This window comes from Tiliqua scincoides, chromosome 10, assembly GCF_035046505.1.
Source record: "Tiliqua scincoides isolate rTilSci1 chromosome 10, rTilSci1.hap2, whole genome shotgun sequence".
Lineage (NCBI taxonomy): Eukaryota > Metazoa > Chordata > Lepidosauria > Squamata > Scincidae > Tiliqua > Tiliqua scincoides.
Genome location: NC_089830.1, coordinates 25,781,539 through 25,799,654, shown reverse-complemented (window position 1 = coordinate 25,799,654; position 18,116 = coordinate 25,781,539). Strand labels below are relative to the sequence as shown.

Sequence of the window (18,116 nt, the reverse complement as noted above, 5' to 3'; positions counted from 1 at the left end):
CAGTGTCTCAACACCAGCAGTTCACCAGGCAATACAAGAGGTGGACTTCGGTCCTGGGTAAATTCTGCTGCAGGGGCAAGGAATGGTCCAAGCCCTCCTGCTACAGAGACAGCAGAAATGCTGACTGGGAGGTGAAACCAGAGAAGTGAATCATGCAGTGCAAGAGGCACCCCCTCTGCCTGGTCAGAGCTCCCAGAGCCCCTTAATTCCTCCTGCCGTGTGTTTTGGGAATGACCATTGGTCTGTGCCAGAACTTGCTTGCTGCAACCCCCATTCCCACAGAAGGGTGGAAGCCTTCTCTAGGACAGATGCTTTATTACTGCTTAAAAGGCAGGAGGAGGAAGAGTCCAGCGGCCCTCACAGCTCAAAGGAGTATGCAATAATGTCCGAACAACGGAGGAGGGCCTCTCTCTGCACGCCCAGTGGTGTCTCGAGGTCAGACACATGGAAATTCAGGATATCGATGTCGGACGCTCCAAACGAGGCTGTGATGCTGACCTTCTCGTGCATGGTGAAGCAGACCGGCTGCCCGGCCATGGCCAGCAGGCTGCGTAGGTAGCGCTCCCGTAGTGCCACACGGGCTTGCTGCTGCTCACTGGAGAGCTCAGAGGAAAGGCTGGCAGGGCCAAGGGCCTGGAACCGAGGAGAGTTGGGATCGAAGCCACGGCTTGTACCATCAGGTCCCCGGGGCAGCCGAACGACAGCAACTGGCACCTTCATGATGTTGCCCTGCTGGCACAGAAAGGAAGTCAAGTCTTGCACCTTTACCTGTGTTTGCATTCAGTGTGATGTGAAGCCTGGGCAATTCACCCTCTTGAACAAGACCTATTTTAAGAAAACACTTTAGATTCAGGGCTAGATACCTAAATGCTCTAAGAAATCTGGTTCCATACCCTCTAGCCTGACAGATGAAAACAGTGAGAGGCTTGTAATGCTCCTGTTCCTATAAGTAAGTGACTTGTATGTTCTTTGATTTATGCACTGCAGAAGTTCTACCCTGTTTGATAGCTTATCATGCACCATTGTAAAAAAAAAACTAGGAAGACATTGGTTAAACACACACTAGAAAATTGTTTTATAAATAATTCATACTCAACATGGAGACACACTGTCTCATAAGCATATTTGAAACATCACCAATTTAAAAATTCACGCACCAGAGAGATCAAAACCCTTTACATTAAAGTACAGGCCACTAGACCAAATTAAATGTTTGGCAAAACAGGATGCTGATTGAACTTTTGGTGGCAGGGAGTTCTGCAAGCCGAATTTCACAGCAGTGAAAGTTCCCTGGTGTGCAATTGACTACCCATGTTCCAAGTGCACCTCGCCAGGATGGGAAATGGCTATGGATGGTCTGTATGGGGCTTTGGCCACTGCAGATATATTTACTGTACAAGTGGGAAACCCTGGCCTCTGAGCGGCCCACTTGGAGGCAGGCTGTGCAGCATGGCCTTTCCCAGTTTGAAGAGACACTTGGCCAACAGTCTGAGGCAAAGAGGCAAAGAAGGAAGGTCCATAGCCAGGGAGACAGACCAGGGACAGACTGCACTTGCTCCCAGTGTGGAAGGGATTGTCACTCCCGAATGGGCCTTTTCAGCCACACTAGACGCTGTTCCAGAACCACCATTCAGAGCGCGATACCATAGTCTTTCGAGACTGAAGGTTGCCAACAAACAGCTGAAACCTAACAAATGGGTGTTGTAATAACTCCTAAGGAAGTCTGAATGAGGCAGCTTCAAGAAATAAAAATGACCATTTGGCTGAGATCCTGTCCCGACACATCTTGCAAAATGAATGGTGCAAACCTATTTTTGATTCAGACATATACTCTGGGTTTGAGATGTGCTGGGATCCTGATTTTATTTGCTGCAGGTATTCCTGGCCAGCTGGGAAGACTGGTGGTTACAGCTGCAAAGGACTGCTGGGCAGCCGGGGGTTAACGCAGACCTGTAAACAGGAAGTACTGCCGTGCACGAGGACAGCCTGTTTTCTCCTTTGCACAGAGGCGGCACCAACTTGACGCTCCCTCGCTATGCCAACATCCCCTGTGGCTGGCGGCCAAGCCCAGGGTCAGCAGCAGAGAGGATGTTTTTCACGACAAGCTGGAGAAATAGCCGGCTGCGGCCAAGGAAAACTCCAGCGTAAGGAGGGGATCAGCAAGGCTGGCGAAGGTCAGCAATGGACGCCGAAGGCCGAAACTTCAATTTTTCATAAGGTCTTGTCCGCACTGTGAGCTTTAGTACATTCTGGACTTATTTACTGCAAGAACTTCCTCCCCATAGCATCTTGGGGTTTGTAGTTTTGAGAAGGTGCTGCCTGAGAGCCACATCACCTGAATCTGAATTCCCAGCATTCCTTGCAAGAGGCAGTCATGACAGTTTAATATGCTTGGGTTTTTAATGCAGACATGAGCAATAAGATATTAGATCAGGCTCCTAAGAGTCCAGGGGGTCCGCCCACCAGGGCCGGCCCATGCATGAGGCCAACTGAGGTAGGTGTTTCAGGCCATAGATTGGTCGGGGGGGGCGGCACCCATCTTTGCCAACTTGCCCCTGCTGTTCCTTCTGCTCCCTGACTTGGAAAAGGAAGACAGGAACAGAGATGAACGGGAAATGTGAAGGCAGTTCCAAGCCAGGGCACTGGGGAGTGGGAAGAGCAATGGCTGGCGCATCACCAGGTAAGGGGAGGCAGCATTTGCCATGCAGCCTCAGGAGTCAGTTCTTGGGCTGCCCACTGCATCTCTGTAGGATCTTCAGTTCTGACATTGTCTATCAGTTGTTGCTGGAGGTACCTTGCTTCCATGTTGGGTGTTGTTGAATTAATTTATCCCTTCAACCAAGAAGCAGTCAAAGTACCTGTCCTTGGAGGAGGCTACCCATGGCATCTCTGCAGGAGTCCTGGGCTGGCTTCCTCCCAATCTAAGGGTTTGTCCAGAATGAAGACTCTTGCAGAAACTTCTCTGAAGGCTCTCTTACCCAAAAGTCACTTGGGTAAAGGTCACTCTTTCACCCAAGGTAACGGGAAGCCTTGAAGAGTGAAAGATCTAACAGAGCCTCTCATGTTAGTTCAGAAAAATGAGCAGGAATTTAAGGTGAGCTGAAGAGGGCATCAACACCAACCCAATCAAGCAGCAGAACAGCTGTTCTTGCAGAAGCCTGCGGCTCCTTTTGAGCTAGCTTAGTAAAAAACCTATTAAAGTATGTGCCAATATTTGCTGTCCTCCTAAGAGGACATCTTTGGAAGGAGTTGGGATGTTTATTTCATTCTTCCTGAGACATTTGGCTGCATTTACTGCATGCTGTTTGCAGAAGTTTGGGGGGGGGGGACAGCCCCAGGAGCACAAAGCTGATGCAGGAGGGAAGAATTCCAAGCTTATGGGGTCACAGTAAACACCAAAGGGAGAACAATGGCAATGCTTCTCGATGACAATTTTTCAGCCAACAGGAATCTTTGGTGCAGAAGTTTAAAATGAGATGAAAGACCATGCCAGCTTGGGTCACCAAGGTCTGGCATCATTCATTGCGCCAAGCTCCACCTATATTGGGAGGGTAGAAAGAACCAGATCCTGCTGGGGCGTCCTGGTAGCCTGCCAGCTAATGATAACACTTTGTTTTCACCTAGGTGATGGCACTCTGTGTCCAGGGTTTGCCAGCAGCCAAATTAACAGAGGCCCTGACGGCATTGCCAGCTTGAGGAAAAATACGATGGCTGGTGCAGCCAGGATTGATGTGCTCACCAATCAGGAGCAAAACATTTTTTCAATTTCTGCTGTAACATGCAGCTGGGTTTCCTCTAGGAAATGCCACAGGTTTCAGCCTCTGTGTAGATTACACCCCCCCCCCAAGTCCCCAATTAGGCCACATTCCTGCATGGTGTGTTTGTTCCGACAGCCTGCCCCGGTGATGATCACAGTGTTTCCTCCGCGGCCCTGTTTACACACACTTTCCACAGTCGGCTCATTCCCGACGCGTGCTGTCTGGAAGCAGAGGAAGCCATGGCCCCTGGAAGCCCTCTCTCCAGCTGGCCTGATAAGCACGCGGCCCAGACCTACTGCACTTCTGGGACTGATGGGGGGAGCTGTTTTTTCCAGTCAGGCTTTCCTTTGCTGGGGCACGGGCGCCTGCCTGAATGTGATCTGGGAAGAGTCACGCAAGTTAGTGGTGGGCAGGAGGAGATCAAGGCGTTTAACGTAGAGAGCCAGCTTTGATTCTGTGAGATCCCAATGCTTCGAAGGTCCTCCCAGCAAACCTGCCATTAAACAAGCACAACCGGTCCCCCTCACCAGCCCATGCCCAGCTGACACAGGCGACCCAGGTCAGTGCTTGGGTAGAAGTGCAAGGTTTGTGTCTGATTAGTGGTCTCAGAAGACTGGTGAGCGTCAGCACCAGACCAAACCACAATCAACAGAGTTTGCAGCCGGGCACGAAAGAGCCCTGGTAGAACTGGGTCCCCTAGCAGATGTCCAATAACCTTATAGCAGCGGCAGTGCCTTTGAGTATTTTGAAGTGTGTGTGGCTGATCAAGGGGGATTATGGGAAAGGGTTGTCAAAGCCTGGACCTCTCTTATGCTTGGTTGGCTGCTGGAGGGAGTGAACCTTCAGAAAGCACTGGGTGGAGTTGCAGATGGGTTCTATTCCCCACCTGGTACCAAGGTCCACACAGCACCTCCTCTTCCCTGGGAAAACCCAAGGACCAAGGGGGACACCACTGCTGGCAAAGAGCGAAGAGGCGACAACTCACAACAGCTTGTTTGTTCTGGCTTGGGCCACATGCCTGGCTGACATCACATCCTGGAGGCAGCACGACCGGCACCTCCGCAAGCAGGGTGGGGGCAGATCCCTGACTCTCAGGAGGAGAGCTGGGAGCCGCCGGTGCCTCTCCTTTGCTGAGCAGAGAGTGCCAGGACTGGAAGCCCAGACAGCAGCGAGGGCCGTTTCCTGGCATGGGTGACCCAGGACAAGCAGTCCCGCTGGGAGAGACCTGAGCAGCAAACACACCACCCTGCAAAGAAAGGCACCTGGAGTGGCAGGAGAGAGGAACATGGATTCTCGCCAGCAGCCTCAACTCTTGCAAGTAAGTACTTTGGAGGAGGGTAGAGAGAATATATCCAACCGCACTGCCCACAACAGCACTAAAAAGTTATCAAGTGCCAACAGACTCCAAATTCTGGCAAGCAGTGCTGTTGCTCTGCCTTATGTTACTTTTCCCACTGGGGTTGGAGGGGGTCTCAGGGCAGGATCCAGCACCCAGGTGACCCCACCTGGAGCTCCGCTGCTCCATTTTCAGCCTGCCCAAATGCAATATGCAAGGGTGTATCATTACCTTGCAAATGAAGCTACTGAAGTTTTGCCGGCGTCTTCCCTATTCACCCACCACCACAGCCCTCCTACCCCCCGCCCCAAACAAGGCATTCAGGGTCCCTTAGGGTCGCATTTGGAAAGGTTAAAACTTGCAGCGAAGAAGAGCCGCAAAGAAACAAACTAGGCCACCAGGCTGCAGCAAACGATGCTCAGTTTGTGTGCATTAGTACTTGACAGGGTCACTGTGCCTCGGTTTCTCCATCTGCAAAATGGAGACAATGCCCAAGGCAGAACATTGTGTGGGGGAGAGAGGGTGGATAACCAGGACAACAGAAGCCAGGCTAGAAATGTAGATAAATCCATAATCCCTTCCAAGACAGACACAAGTCTGCTCTGAGAATCTTTAGGTACCTAAACACTTGCACCAGATTGCCGTAGAATAAACTGACCAGCATTGAAGGAGACTAACCTGCAATGTGTAGAGGGGGTAGTTTCCCCCTCTGCCAGCAGGGAGTGCTCTCTCTCTGTCTGGCCAACAAAAAGCTTGCTTCCTGACCGGCAGCCTGCTGCAGTATGTTCTGGGCAGATGGATTCTTGGATTCAGTGTGTTTGGTTTGGGTGCGTGCGCAAGTGTGAGGGGGAGAAACAGAAAACGGAATCAAATTCTGCCGATGTGCTGCATTTCACCCACCATGCTTTTCCTCCCTTTTGCTCTCCCCAGCTCCACAATGGTTTCTGGTAACCTGCCTGTTCTGGTGGTCCTGCTGATACCTCTCGTCCTCTGGGGATCCGAAAGTCCCCAGGTGGCTTCACCGGGAACTGCCAACAGAGGCGGCAAACATGACCCTCCGCAAGTCCCCATCCAGTCTCTTCAGAGCATTCTCTTAAGGCGCCTGGGCTTGGAGAGGCGCCCGGAGCCAAGGCCAGGGCTTGTGGTCCCCAAGTACCTGCTGGATTTGTACCAGTTCTACTTGGGGAAGGTGCCCTCCTCCTCCTTTGGAGATGCCGAGCTTCCCTTCCTAGAGGAACGAGGAGGAAGAGCCAACACTGTGCGCATGTTCCATCACGTCGGTGAGGCCGTCACTGTGCATGCCTTGCTTATAATCCCGCATCTATGCAGTGGGGGCGTCATTAATATTTGGGGGCATGGAACTGAGTGGGAGGAACCGAGTGGGATGATGGATGGGATGAATATAGGAATGTTCTTTTTCTTCTCACACAACACCAGGGGACATACACTAAATTAAGTGTCGGGAGAATAAGAACACAAGATATTTTTTTTACCCAGTGTGTAATTAGTCTGTGGAACTCCTTGCCACAGGATGCAGTGATGGCAGCTGGCCCAGATGCGTTTAAAAGGGGGTAGGAGAAAATTTTTGGAGGAAAAGTCCATCACAGGTTACAATCTCTGATGGGTATGTGCAACCTCCTGGTTTTAGAAGTAGGCCATCTTTGAATGCCAGGCACAAGGGAGTGGCAAGAGGATGCAGATCTTGTGTGCCCCCTGAGGTATCTGGTTGGCCATTGTGAGATACAGGAAGCTAGACTAGACGGGCCTTTGGCCTGATCCAGTGGGGCTCTTTTGAGGTTCTTACTGTAGCCAGTACAGTTGTAAAATAGGGGTGCCTGCTTCACATTGGAAGGGAATGCCTCTTCTCACTAAGAGTGTGGCTTGCTGTCCATAGTTTTTAAATAAAATTCGATATTTCAAATTAAAATCTGCTGGCCGACTAACAGGATAGTCCTTTTCAAGTTAAATGTTGCAAGCCCTGCTTGGGGATGGGAGGGTTCCAAAGTCTCTTCTGGCCCTTGACAGTTTGCTTTGGTGTCCCCCAGGGAATTCAGGCCAAAGGATAGCCTGGGCTGGATCAGAGCTGCCTTGGGCAGTAGCGCCACCTACAGTATATGCAAAGCAACTACACACAATGCCAGTACTGAACACACATGGCACTGACCGGAAAATTAACCCCTGCTGCACCACACAATGCTGCAATATCTAATAGAGGGCTGCCATAGTACAGTTTGGTTTGTTTCACATGCTTTGCCCGTCTGAGCAAGTAATCAATATTGCCGAGGAGGGATGACAAATGAAGGCCTGAGTCAACAGCCTTCATACAAGACTGTCAAACTCAGAGATTGTATCACTTGAGTACCAGCTGTCAAAGGGGGGGGAAGCAGCATTGGAAGCTGTTCCCCGTCATGCCATTAGCTTCCCGGAAGGATCTGACCAGCTGTGGTGGAAAATGGAATGCTCAACTAGCTTGGCTCTGGTTAGATCCAGAAGGAACTTCTAACAGTCTAACATCCTGTTACGTAAATGGCTTTTTAATTCAAAAGCGGTATATAAATATTCTTAACAACCACACAGGCCAACACACATTTTGCTGACTTAGTGATTCCTGGGTACCTTTGAGGTGCTGGTTCCAAAAATGGCAACGGTTTTGCCCTATCGCATCTAGTTTTGGAGATATAGTATAGCCCCGTTAGTGAAAGCTGCTTGAACCATTCACTAACAAGGCTATGCCGTATCGCTGAAATTAGACACAATAGGGCAAAACCGATGTCATTTTTGGAACCGGCACCCCAAATTCATATAAAACCACCATAAATCATGAAAAAGTTTTTCTGACCCTCAAATCTGCAGGCCTGTGTAAAAAATTCCTTTCTGCTTCTGTTTTGTCTCATATCCAGAGGACTTGGGCCATGTCTCCAAGACAGTAGGAGGCACGCTCTATTTCCTGTTCAACCTCACCTTGCTTCCAGCGGAAGAGGAGCTGACAGCCCTCGAGTTGCGTCTCTACTACCCGCAGGCAGAAAGCAAGGGAGTTCATATCAACATCTATCAGGTGATGGATCCCCCGCCTGTCTGTCGAAACAAAAGCAGGCTCTTGGCTCGCAAATTCTTGGCTTTGAGCCAGCCCAAATGGGAGAGCTTTGACGTGTCCGCGGCTCTCACGAAGGCCAAGGGCCAGAAGCGCCATCTGGGGTTCCTCGTGGAGGTGGAGCATCACCAAGCCTCCCTCCGTGTAAGACGGTCTCTGGGGGAGATGGGAGCAGCACGGTGGGCTCAAGAAAGACCTCTGCTGGTCACATACAGTCATGATTGGAACGGACAGCCCTTGAGCCGCGGGAAAAGGCAAAGCAGAACCCAGCGTGGGGGGCCGAGCCTGAAAGGAGGAAGGAGAACCGCCAAGGCCACAATCCCTCGGAGCAAAGGAAAGAGCTCGAAGCCAAAGGCCAAAACCAGCACAAGGTGCAGAAGGCACCGTCTGTTTGTGGACTTCAAAGAGGTGGGGTGGAACGACTGGATCATTGCTCCCATCGGCTATCACGCCTTCTACTGCTCTGGGGAGTGCCGGTTTCCGCTGGCTGACCACATGAACTCCTCCAGCCACGCGGTAGTGCAGACCATGCTGAGTTCGGTCAATGCTCGAGTCCCCAAGGCGTGCTGCGTCCCGACAGACCTCAGCCCCGTCACTATGCTCTACCTGGACCAACATGACATGGTGGTCCTGAAGACCTACCAGGACATGGTGGTGGAGGGCTGTGGCTGCCGGTAGAAGGGCACTTCCCTTCTTTCAGTGCCAACATTTGGGGCCACCCAATCACACAGGCTGGCGAAATGTTCAAGACTGTTCCCCATACTACTTCATGCAGTGCAGAAGTACTTATGGAAGCGGCGTCAGCCTGCAAGGAATGATGATGGCTACTCACTGACGTGGCTCAAGTGTTGGCCATGCCAGCTACATGGAATTTCAGGGGGCAAACAACTGGGAAGACTATCACCTTCATATCCCATCTAGGAGAGTCCACAGGCAGCTGAGCACACAGCAGCAGACTGAATGGACCCTGGTTGACTCCAGCAAGGGAATTCTCATGTTCTTATGAACTCTTATGAATGAATCGTTAGCTTCTCTGTAAACCATGTTTTAAGAAACCATTGCTGTGTGGTCACTTTTGGTTGAACAATAAATAAGAAAAAGAAAAGCATACAAAGTCTATCATAGTGAACACCCCAAAGCCAAAATTAAAATGTGGTGAGAACATTCTATAAGTTTTCCCCTGTTTAGTTGCAAACCAACATGCTTTAACCAAGGTAGAACTTGGTAAACCTCCAAATTTCTAAATGGAAAACTCGATTTAAATCAATTATTTTAAACACGCTGACTTTCTCCCCCTAACTCCTGAGCAATTTTAATTGCCTTCATTTAATTTACCCAACCTAGTTTATCAAAAACATGAGTCAAGCTTCAGAGAAGACCATATCTCCAGCCCAAAAGTCCTGCCCCACCATCATAGATACACAATGGCTGGTTGCATTATAATGCACTGGTTCTCAAACTTTTTAGCATGGGGACCCACTTTTTAGAATGACAATCTGTTGGGACCGACAGGAAGTGATGTCATGGCTGGAAGTGACATAATTTAGGCTTCAAACCTAAGCCTGATCAGCCAAAGGTCCCATTACACAACATGCTCGTGCTGTTATTTCGCATGGCTCAGAATTCAAACATTCCAGCTCAGAAGTCAAAGCGGAACAGAGACCTGGATCCTTCTCCAACCGCACAGCCCTCCCCCCTTTCCAGCATCCCATCTTCCCATGCATTCAGGGCAAGCCACCAGGCCTCTCTTCCACCAGGAGCCTGCCCTGCCCAGCATTTGTACCCTGCATTTGCAGCTCTCTGTTTTCAATGGCAGCTGAGCCAGGTGCTACCTGAAATTAGCTCAAAACCCACCTACTGGGTCGCAACCCCCAGTTTGAGAAATGCTGATTTACAGACAAAGAATCTGTGGAACTCCTTGTCACATGATATGGGGAGGACATTATGCAGGGGGTGGATAGAGGGATGCTCTTTTTCCTCTCACGAAACACCAGAACCAGGGACTTCAACTAACACTGAGTGTCAGGAGAGTAGTTAGAACAGACCAAACGTGCCACTGGCCTGTGGAACTCCTTGCCACAGGATGTGGTGCTGGTGCCTGGCCTGGGTGCCTTCCAAAGGGCCTGATGCCCATCCCAGGCCAGGTTCTTCTCTGCCCCCCCCCAAGCCAGGGCCGCCCCCCACCTGTTCCTGCCCTGGTGGGGCTGAAGGAGCCTCATAGAGAGCCACTCACCCCAACAGGCACAGTCAGACCAGCTCAAGTCGTCATGGCAACCTCGGCCCACCCACTCCCCTGTCCAGGCAACGTGCTTCCGCCTGGGAATGAGGCCGGGACCTTGTCACCAGGAAAGGCAAGCACAGCTTCTTTTCATAGACTTAAAGGATAGACTGACAAGTGGGTGTCCGCTTCCGGGTTTTTGGCACAGTCTGGAGCAACTCGGGAAAGAAGAGGGAGCAGCCAAGACAGGAAGCCCAATGGAGCACTAAAGGGCGCCTGTCTGCAGCTGAGAGTTGACTTGGGTTGGGAGGGAGCACTCCTGTAGGAGTTTACACAGCAGTAAGCTTCACTGTATGTACTCAGTCTGTGGAACTCCTTGCCACTGGATCTGAGGATGGCATGCAGCCTAGATGCCCTTAAAAGGGAACTGGTGGAGGAGAAGTCCAACACTGGTGACAAGCTAAGATGGGTATGTGCATGTACCTAGTCTGTGGAACTCCTTGCCACTGGATCTGATGATGGCATGCGGCCTAGGTGCCTTTAAAAGAGAAGTGGACAGATTGATGGAGGAAAAGTCCATCGCAGGTGACAAGCCAAGAGGGGTATGTTCATGTACTTAGCCTGCGTAACTCCTTGTCGCTGGATCGGGTGATGGCATATGGCCTAGATTAAAAAAGAATAGGACAGATTGATGGAGAAAAAATTCATCACAGGTTATAAGCCATGATGTGTACGTGCAAGCTCCTGGTTTTAGAAGTAGGCTGTCTCTGAATGGCAGGTGCAAGGCAATGTCAACAGGATGCAGGTCTCTTGTGGTTAAACTGCACTAGATGGGCCTGGTGTAATATAATAACTATGTTATTTTATATACTTATAAGCATATTATAAGTTTAATATTATTAATTAATTAATTAATATTAATTATATTTTTTATATGTAGAACATTTTTATTCAAGTTAAGAATAATCACAGTGATTATTCTTTTTTTATTTTACTATGTTATAGCAGTGTTTCTCAAACTGTGGGTCGGGACCCACTAGGTGGGTCGCGAGGCAATTTCAGGTGGGTCCCCATTCATTTCAATATTTTATTTCTAATATATTGAACTAAGATGCTGCCATGATATATGACTGCATTTGGGGAAGTATTACAGAGCTGTACTTTTAACAGACTACTATGTATATGCTTTTAACAATGATAGTCAGTGGGACTTACTCCTGGGTAAGTGTGGGTATGTCGTATCCTGCCCCGAAGGGCAGCGCCAGTTGGTAGACGTGGGTGGGTCTGTCCAGTGCCGCTGAGACCAAATAAGCAAGACACTGAAAGGTGGAAGGCTATGAAGGCTGTTTATTATTTCAGCAAGGCATGCCTGTGGCCTCTGGGAGGCTCAGTTGAAATCCAGAAGGCACTCTTCAGAGGGGTGGGACACTTTAATACATTCCTGGTCCTTTGTCCTAAAATCTAGACTTCCTATTGGCCGAAATTTCGCATCATAGATGGGGTAAACTCCCAACAGGCTATAGATAACGTTAGAGACACCTATTCACATTCATCAATCCAATTAAAATTAATTGACAGGTCTTCTTATTAACATCATTAAAAGAGATGGCACAATGTACTTTGCCTAGTACCATTATCTTATCTGCATACCTTTCCCCCTCCTTAATACAAACATTGAACACCTGTGGGGCCTCTCTGCCAAACTAAGGTTTCCTGTCTTTTATTAAGTCTTTTCTAAAATCAAGCAACCTTTTGGTTCCTTAAGAACTACTTCTAATGACTACTATGTCTCCATATGTCAATTACAATTTGGGGCAAGACTATCTTGTCCTAGCTTTGTCTATATGTGCCTTTTTCTATTTCAGTTGCAATTCAAACAAAGAGTCTCCAAAAGTAGAAGTTTCCCTGGTACTTTCCACTTCATCCCTCTCATCTTCTCACCCTCTCCTTACTTTCAAAGAGGGAGTAGCCTTGTCTCACTGACTTGTTCAAGGATGCTTGCTATTCTAATTAAAATGTGTGCTGTCTTCTAAAGTTAATCTCTTGCAGGTGTCTTGTGGTTAGCTAGCTAGACACTTTGTTAGTTTGCCAAGAAACATTGCCAACTGAAAGGACTACCTTGACATTTTAGCAGAGCAGTTAATTGAGATTTCCCCTAAGTTCATTCTTTCCCTGTCTTCTTTCCCCCTTCTCTGTTAACCCGTAGCAACCATCAAAACAGTGTCTTTTCTTGGGAGCGGGTCTGAGACAGGTAAGCAGGCGTCAGGTAGGATTGCGAAAAAATTTCCCTGCTTGATGATGATGATGTCACTTCTGGTCATGACATCACTTTTGATGGGTCCCAACAGATTCTCATTCTACAAAAGTGGGTCCCGGTGCTAAAAGTGTGAGAACCGCTGTGTTATAGTATATATAGTATACTATACTATATTATTCTGAAATTTTTTATTATACTATGAATATGATATACATAATTATTATACTTTATATAAAGTATACTTTATATAAAGTATAATCATTATATATATCATATACATAGTATAATAAAAATTTCAGTCCCTCAAGTTCTGCATGAGGACAATGGGCGTGTGACTCTGAACTGTTCTGATCTACCTTGCTTTTCTTTGACCACTCTGGCAATGGGAGGACTGTGAACTCTATGGTAAGCCCAAAGGGCTTGCGGAGTCCGTGGCGAAGAGGCACAGCGCGTGCGCACACAGACGCACTCCCCCCTCCATTGAGGTCGCTGAGGAGGATGACCGAGAAGCGCGTGAGGCTCACGTCGTGGATCAGGCGGTTCTACGTGTTCCTCAGTCCCCTTTTCGCCGTTCGCACATTCGACTCCAACCTCCTCTTTATCTCCGCTTCCCTGAGCGAGAGTTTTCAACGTCGCACTTAAGAAAAAAGCGGGCGAATTTCCTGAGGGGTTTTTTTGAAGCTGCGCCGCGCCACTCGCGGAGGAGGAAATTCCACGCGTCGAATCTGCGGCGCTCAAAGCGCAGAACCTCTTGGTGGGCGGGGGGAGCGAGTGGGCGTGGCTCCCGTGTTTTTGATGACGTCTCCAGAGGAAGGTGGAGTCAGTGGCGCAACCGCGGCGGCCGATTCGCCATTTGAACTCCGGGACTGAGTGGAGCGAAAAAAAATAAAGGGGCGGGGAGGACGTCCGGGGGGGGCGCTCGTGGCCCTCGCGCGTCCCCCCTTCCGGGAGTCGCCACGGTTTTTTTTAACCCTCCTGGAGGAGGCGGCGGGGCTCGTGTCGAAAGTGCGGCGGCGGATGCGCAGAGCGCTGGCGCACTCGCTGCTGCTGCTGCTACGGCGGCGAGCGAAGGAAAAAAGACACGAAGAGGCAGCGGCGGCGGAGGAGGCTTCCTTCGGGTCTGCTCCTGGCTGGGCGACGCGGGCCGCTGGCTGGCTGGCTGGGGCTCCCTCTTCCCCCCGCGCCTGGAGCCGGCTCGGTGCGTAGCAGCCCCGCTCGACCTTCCCCCAGGCCCGCCTTCCCCCCAGGCTAGGGAAGGAGGCGCGCCCCCTCCTCAGGCAGGCCCCCCACTGCCTGTGACGGGCACCTTTGCCCCCTCCCCCCAGTGAGGCCCTGCTGAGCCCCAGCAGTGGAGCCCCCACTGGGCCCTGCAGAGTCGCCTCCAGCTCTCCCTCGACCGGGGAAGGTCTGCCCTTCCTCAGGCAGCCCCCAGAGCCTTTGGCCCTCCGGCAGGCCTCTTCTGCCCCCCCCCAGCGGTTGTACCCTTCTCAGGCAGCCCCCCCAAAGCCTTTGGACCTCTGACGGGCTTCTTCTGCTCCCCCGTTGACCTGGCCAGAGTCAGCCCCCCAGGCTGGACACCTGCTGAGCCCCCCACTCCTCCCCCAGCAGTGGAGCCCCCTCCCCACTAAGCCCTTGCAGGTCTCACTTCCAACACCTCCCTCAGGCCAGGGAAGGAGCCTGCCTTTTCTTCAGGCAGACCCCCCAGTCTCCCCCAAAGCCTTTGACCCTTTCACAGGCATCTTCTGCCCCCCTGACTCTTCTCCTCCCAAACTGGACACCTGCTGAGCCCCCCATTCCTCTCTCCTGCCCCCCACCAGTGAAGCCCTGCACTGATTACCTCCAACCCCCCCTCAGGCCAGGAAAGGAGTTGCACCCTTTTCCTCAGGCAGCCCCCTCCCAAAACAGCTTTTGACCCTTTGACAGGCATCTTCTATCCCCCCTTTGTGGGTAATTATTTCCCCAACTTCTCCCCCCCATGGATACCTGCTGAGCCTCTCATTCCCTTCTCCTGCCTCCCAGCAGTGGAGCCCCCCAATACATTGCTTCCAATCCCTCCCTCGGTCCAGGAAAGGAGTTGCACCCTTTTTTCAGGCAGCTCCCCCAAAATATCCTTTGGCCTTTTGACAGTCATCTTCTCCCCGCCCCCCACGAGGGCATTTATTTCCCCAAGTTCTCCTCCCCATGGACACTTGCTGAGCCTTCCATTCCCCTTTCCTGATCCCCAGCAGTGGAGCGTCCCGTCCCCCCATTTATCCCCTGTAGGTGTTACTTCCAACCTTTCCCTCCCTTGGGCCAGAAAAGGAATTGCACCCTTTTCCTCAGGCAGGGACTCCTCTGATCCAGTCCCCCACCAAAAGACAGCCTTTGGCCCTTTGACAAGCATTTTCGGCCCCCCCCCAAGGTATTTATTTCCCAACCTCTCATTCCTCTGCTGCAGGTGTTATTTCCAACCCCTCTCCCTGCAAAAGTTGGATATTTATTTTTTATTTGTGAACCTACAGAGCAGGTCTTGGTTCCCTTTCACTCCTTCTCCTGCCAGGGACAGGTTCGTGCTCACTTTTTTTGTAGCTATTTAAAACCCCTTGACTTTCCCCTTCATAAAGGGGTTTTATTGATTTATCTTTATTAAGAGTACAATAGGCACTATTTTTATTTTGCTCCCTGTTAGGGGTGATAAAAGATAACAGATAATCTGATAACAGATTCCATGGGCACACTGGACCCTTTCTTTTTTTGTAATACGGTCCCCTTCATTTTTCAAAAGTACTCTTTTTTTTCCTCCTGGGTTGCTGGAGCAGATGTTGCCCCACTTTTTTCTCCAGTTTATCCTGTAGGTATTAATTAAAACACCTAGCTCTTCATACAGACACGAAGACTTCATTATTTTCTGCTAATTGGAGGAAACCAACTGGGCAAGGAAGTATTTCAATTTTTTGAACCAGGAAATAATTTCTGTGCCCTCACCAAGTCCCTCTTTCTTCTTGGAAAACAACCCCCCAAATTCCAGTCCAAGGAGTGCCCTTAATTCTCTCTCTTGTCCTCATAGTGAATGACTTGCTCCTGTCCCAAGTAGGGGCTTCATTCCTCTTTCTGCAAAGAGAGGGTTGCCCCCCTTCCCCTCAAGCTGGTCGCATTCTTCATTCATGGTCCATATAGGCTCTTTCCCTGACCCACCGAGAACCTGGTCTGTTCTCCTTCCATACCTGGGAGGGAAGAGCCTGGACACTTCAGTAGCCTTTCATCTCCAGGTGAGGGTCACTAGAAAAGGGTGGGACAGGAGGGGTGAGTTTCACCCTCAAGTAATGACTCCAGGGGGTCCATGAGAAGGGAAGACGGAGCTCCCCCTCTGCCCGACACCTCCCTCACCTGCCTGGCCATGGAGTGTGTGCAGGCTGCCCCTGTGCAGCAGCCACAGCAAGGGAAGATTGTTGAGGGGGACCACCTCCTACTGTTACTACCGCCACCTCCAGCAGTGTCGAAGGAAGGGGAGACTCTCTTGAGGGGTTCTGATCCCTGGGCTGCCTCCCAAGATAGCAGCCAAGGTGGGACAGAACATCAGGGTGCTTTGGACTTTCCTGCACATCTTCCAAATACGGAGAGTCATCACTTCCAGCACAACCCTCCTACTCCGGGAGGTCACCCTGGTGGAGATATGGTGGACCTTTCTATTGCGTGCTCTCTGAAGGAAGACTCAGAAAAGACTGTAAGTTGCGATGGGGCCGAAAACCAGTTGCAGCCGTCAGGGAAAGAGACTTTGAGCCACCCGCTGCAGGAGGAGTCCCGGGTGAACAAGGTGACCTGTAGTAACCCCTCTTTGATTGTTGTGACTGCCCAAGAGTGCCTTAGGGACACTGAAAAATCTTCCCAGCAGAACAACCATTTGCAGGAAAAATCTAGCTCTACTTCTCAGAACGGTTGTTTGGGCTTGGAAGCAACAAGCAGAGAGAATCCCGGGGATAACCAATCAGGTCAGGTTTCTGCTGAAGATGGCAAACTCAAGCCTGGGGCCAAGCATGTCACTTTCCCTTCTGATGAAGACATCGTTTCTGGTGCTGTGGAGCCCAAAGATCCTTGGCGGCATGGTGAGTGAGTGTCGCCTCTTCTACAAACCCATCTTGTCATCCTGGGGTTGGGGCGGGCAGGTCTAGGCCAGTTATCTGGCTTGCTGACTTGGCGGCTTGCAAGTGTGACACCTGTTGTTTGTGTTTCAGTGTGTTTTTTGTTTTGCGTCCAGAGTTCAAATTGATTCATGATTATAAACAAGAAAACAATAAAATGCAGTGAAAATAAATATATGATAAAAAAAACCCTGAAATAACTGCAGTGAGGTAATAAACAACTGATTAATGGGGCAGGGAAGGCTCCTGTAAAGATAAGAAAATCTCTATCTTTTACAAGAGCTTTGCCTGCCCCATTGATCAGTTGTTTATTACCACACAGTAGTAATTTCAGTTATTTCTCTTGGAAGGTGTAGACTGTATCATGAGAGCTCTGGTCCACGAGGCTCAGACTGACAGCTGCTGTTTAGGGTCTCAGCTGGGTTTTTCCTCCACCTTATCCAGAGATACCAGGGACTAAATATGCAAGGCATGTGTTCTACCGTAGAGCTACAGCTTCATCCCCATGGAATCAAGAGTGTTCCATACTGCGGGTGCGCTAACAGAGAAGTCATTTCTGTGGACAGAGTACATTTGGAAATATGAAGGAAGTCCCTTCAGCTGACCTTAGGGGCTGGGAGTGTATATCTGAGGGCACAATCCTAACCAAATTTCCAGCACTGACATAGCTGTGCCAGTGTGGCATGCACTGCGTCCTGCAGTGGGGAGGCAGTCAAGAAGTCCTCCTCAAGGTAAGGGCATGTTCATTTACCTTACCTTGGGGCTGCATTGTGGCTAAGTCAGTGCTGGAAAGTTGGTTAGGATTGTGCCCTGAGCCTATGTTGCCTAAGGTATGCTCAGCCTAGGTTATTCAGGGCTTGAAAGGCCTGCCTTGCCTTTGAACAGGGCTGTTAACCTTTTTTTACTGGCCCTGTTCTTGTGCAACTGAATATATGCCGAAGTGAAAAGCACAGTTTTTAGTACAGAGAGAGAGAGAGAGAGAGAGAGAGCTTTCTCTGCTGAATTTGTCCATGTCTAGCTCCTGGTAAAGGAACAAGGATAGCAAAGAAGTTGGCAGCCCTGGTTCTGAACTTCTTGAGCAGAATGAAAGCCTTGGTTGGAACTTGTCGAATACTTGTGCCAGGTTGGGAAAACCTTTAATGCTTCCTTGAAGGAAGCCTCTCATTTCTGTAACTCTTCAAGGCTAGCAAAGTGAATGCCTAAGCCCTCACCTTGCGTTTACATGAAACAAAGGCAAGCCTCAGACTGGTACAAAGCAGAAAAATTTATTCCTCCTAATGAGAAGTCTGGTCCCTGGGAAAGTTCTCTTTGCCTTGCCCTTGAGGAAGAGTTTCAGAT

General features: G+C 50.1%; 3 protein-coding genes across 3 annotated transcripts in view; 2 read left to right on the top strand and 1 right to left on the bottom strand.

Annotated features, from left to right (window-relative positions):
* Nucleotides 1-295: 295 nt before the first annotated feature.
* On the bottom strand, nucleotides 296-10,507 carry GEMIN7 (gem nuclear organelle associated protein 7). Its single transcript, XM_066638229.1, has 2 exons — nucleotides 10,419-10,507; nucleotides 296-729 (listed from the first exon to the last, which is right to left on the bottom strand). Exon 2 carries the CDS (start codon nucleotides 718-720, stop codon nucleotides 358-360), a length of 363 nt encoding a protein of 120 aa, XP_066494326.1. The 5' UTR covers nucleotides 721-729; nucleotides 10,419-10,507; the 3' UTR covers nucleotides 296-357.
* Nucleotides 2,049-9,245, top strand: LOC136661637 (bone morphogenetic protein 2-like). Its single transcript, XM_066638975.1, has 3 exons — nucleotides 2,049-5,076; nucleotides 6,025-6,374; nucleotides 7,995-9,245. Exons 2-3 carry the CDS (start codon nucleotides 6,032-6,034, stop codon nucleotides 8,861-8,863), a joined length of 1,212 nt encoding a protein of 403 aa, XP_066495072.1. The 5' UTR covers nucleotides 2,049-5,076; nucleotides 6,025-6,031; the 3' UTR covers nucleotides 8,864-9,245.
* A 3,221-nt stretch (nucleotides 10,508-13,728) lies between the features above and the next one.
* PPP1R37 (protein phosphatase 1 regulatory subunit 37) overlaps nucleotides 13,729-18,116 on the top strand; it is a 39,580-nt gene continuing 35,192 nt past the window's right edge. Inside the window, exon 1 of the mRNA XM_066638766.1 lies at nucleotides 13,729-16,742. Coding sequence (XP_066494863.1) covers nucleotides 15,980-16,742 — 763 coding nt within the window. The 5' untranslated portion in view covers nucleotides 13,729-15,979. The remainder of the gene's footprint in view (nucleotides 16,743-18,116) is intronic.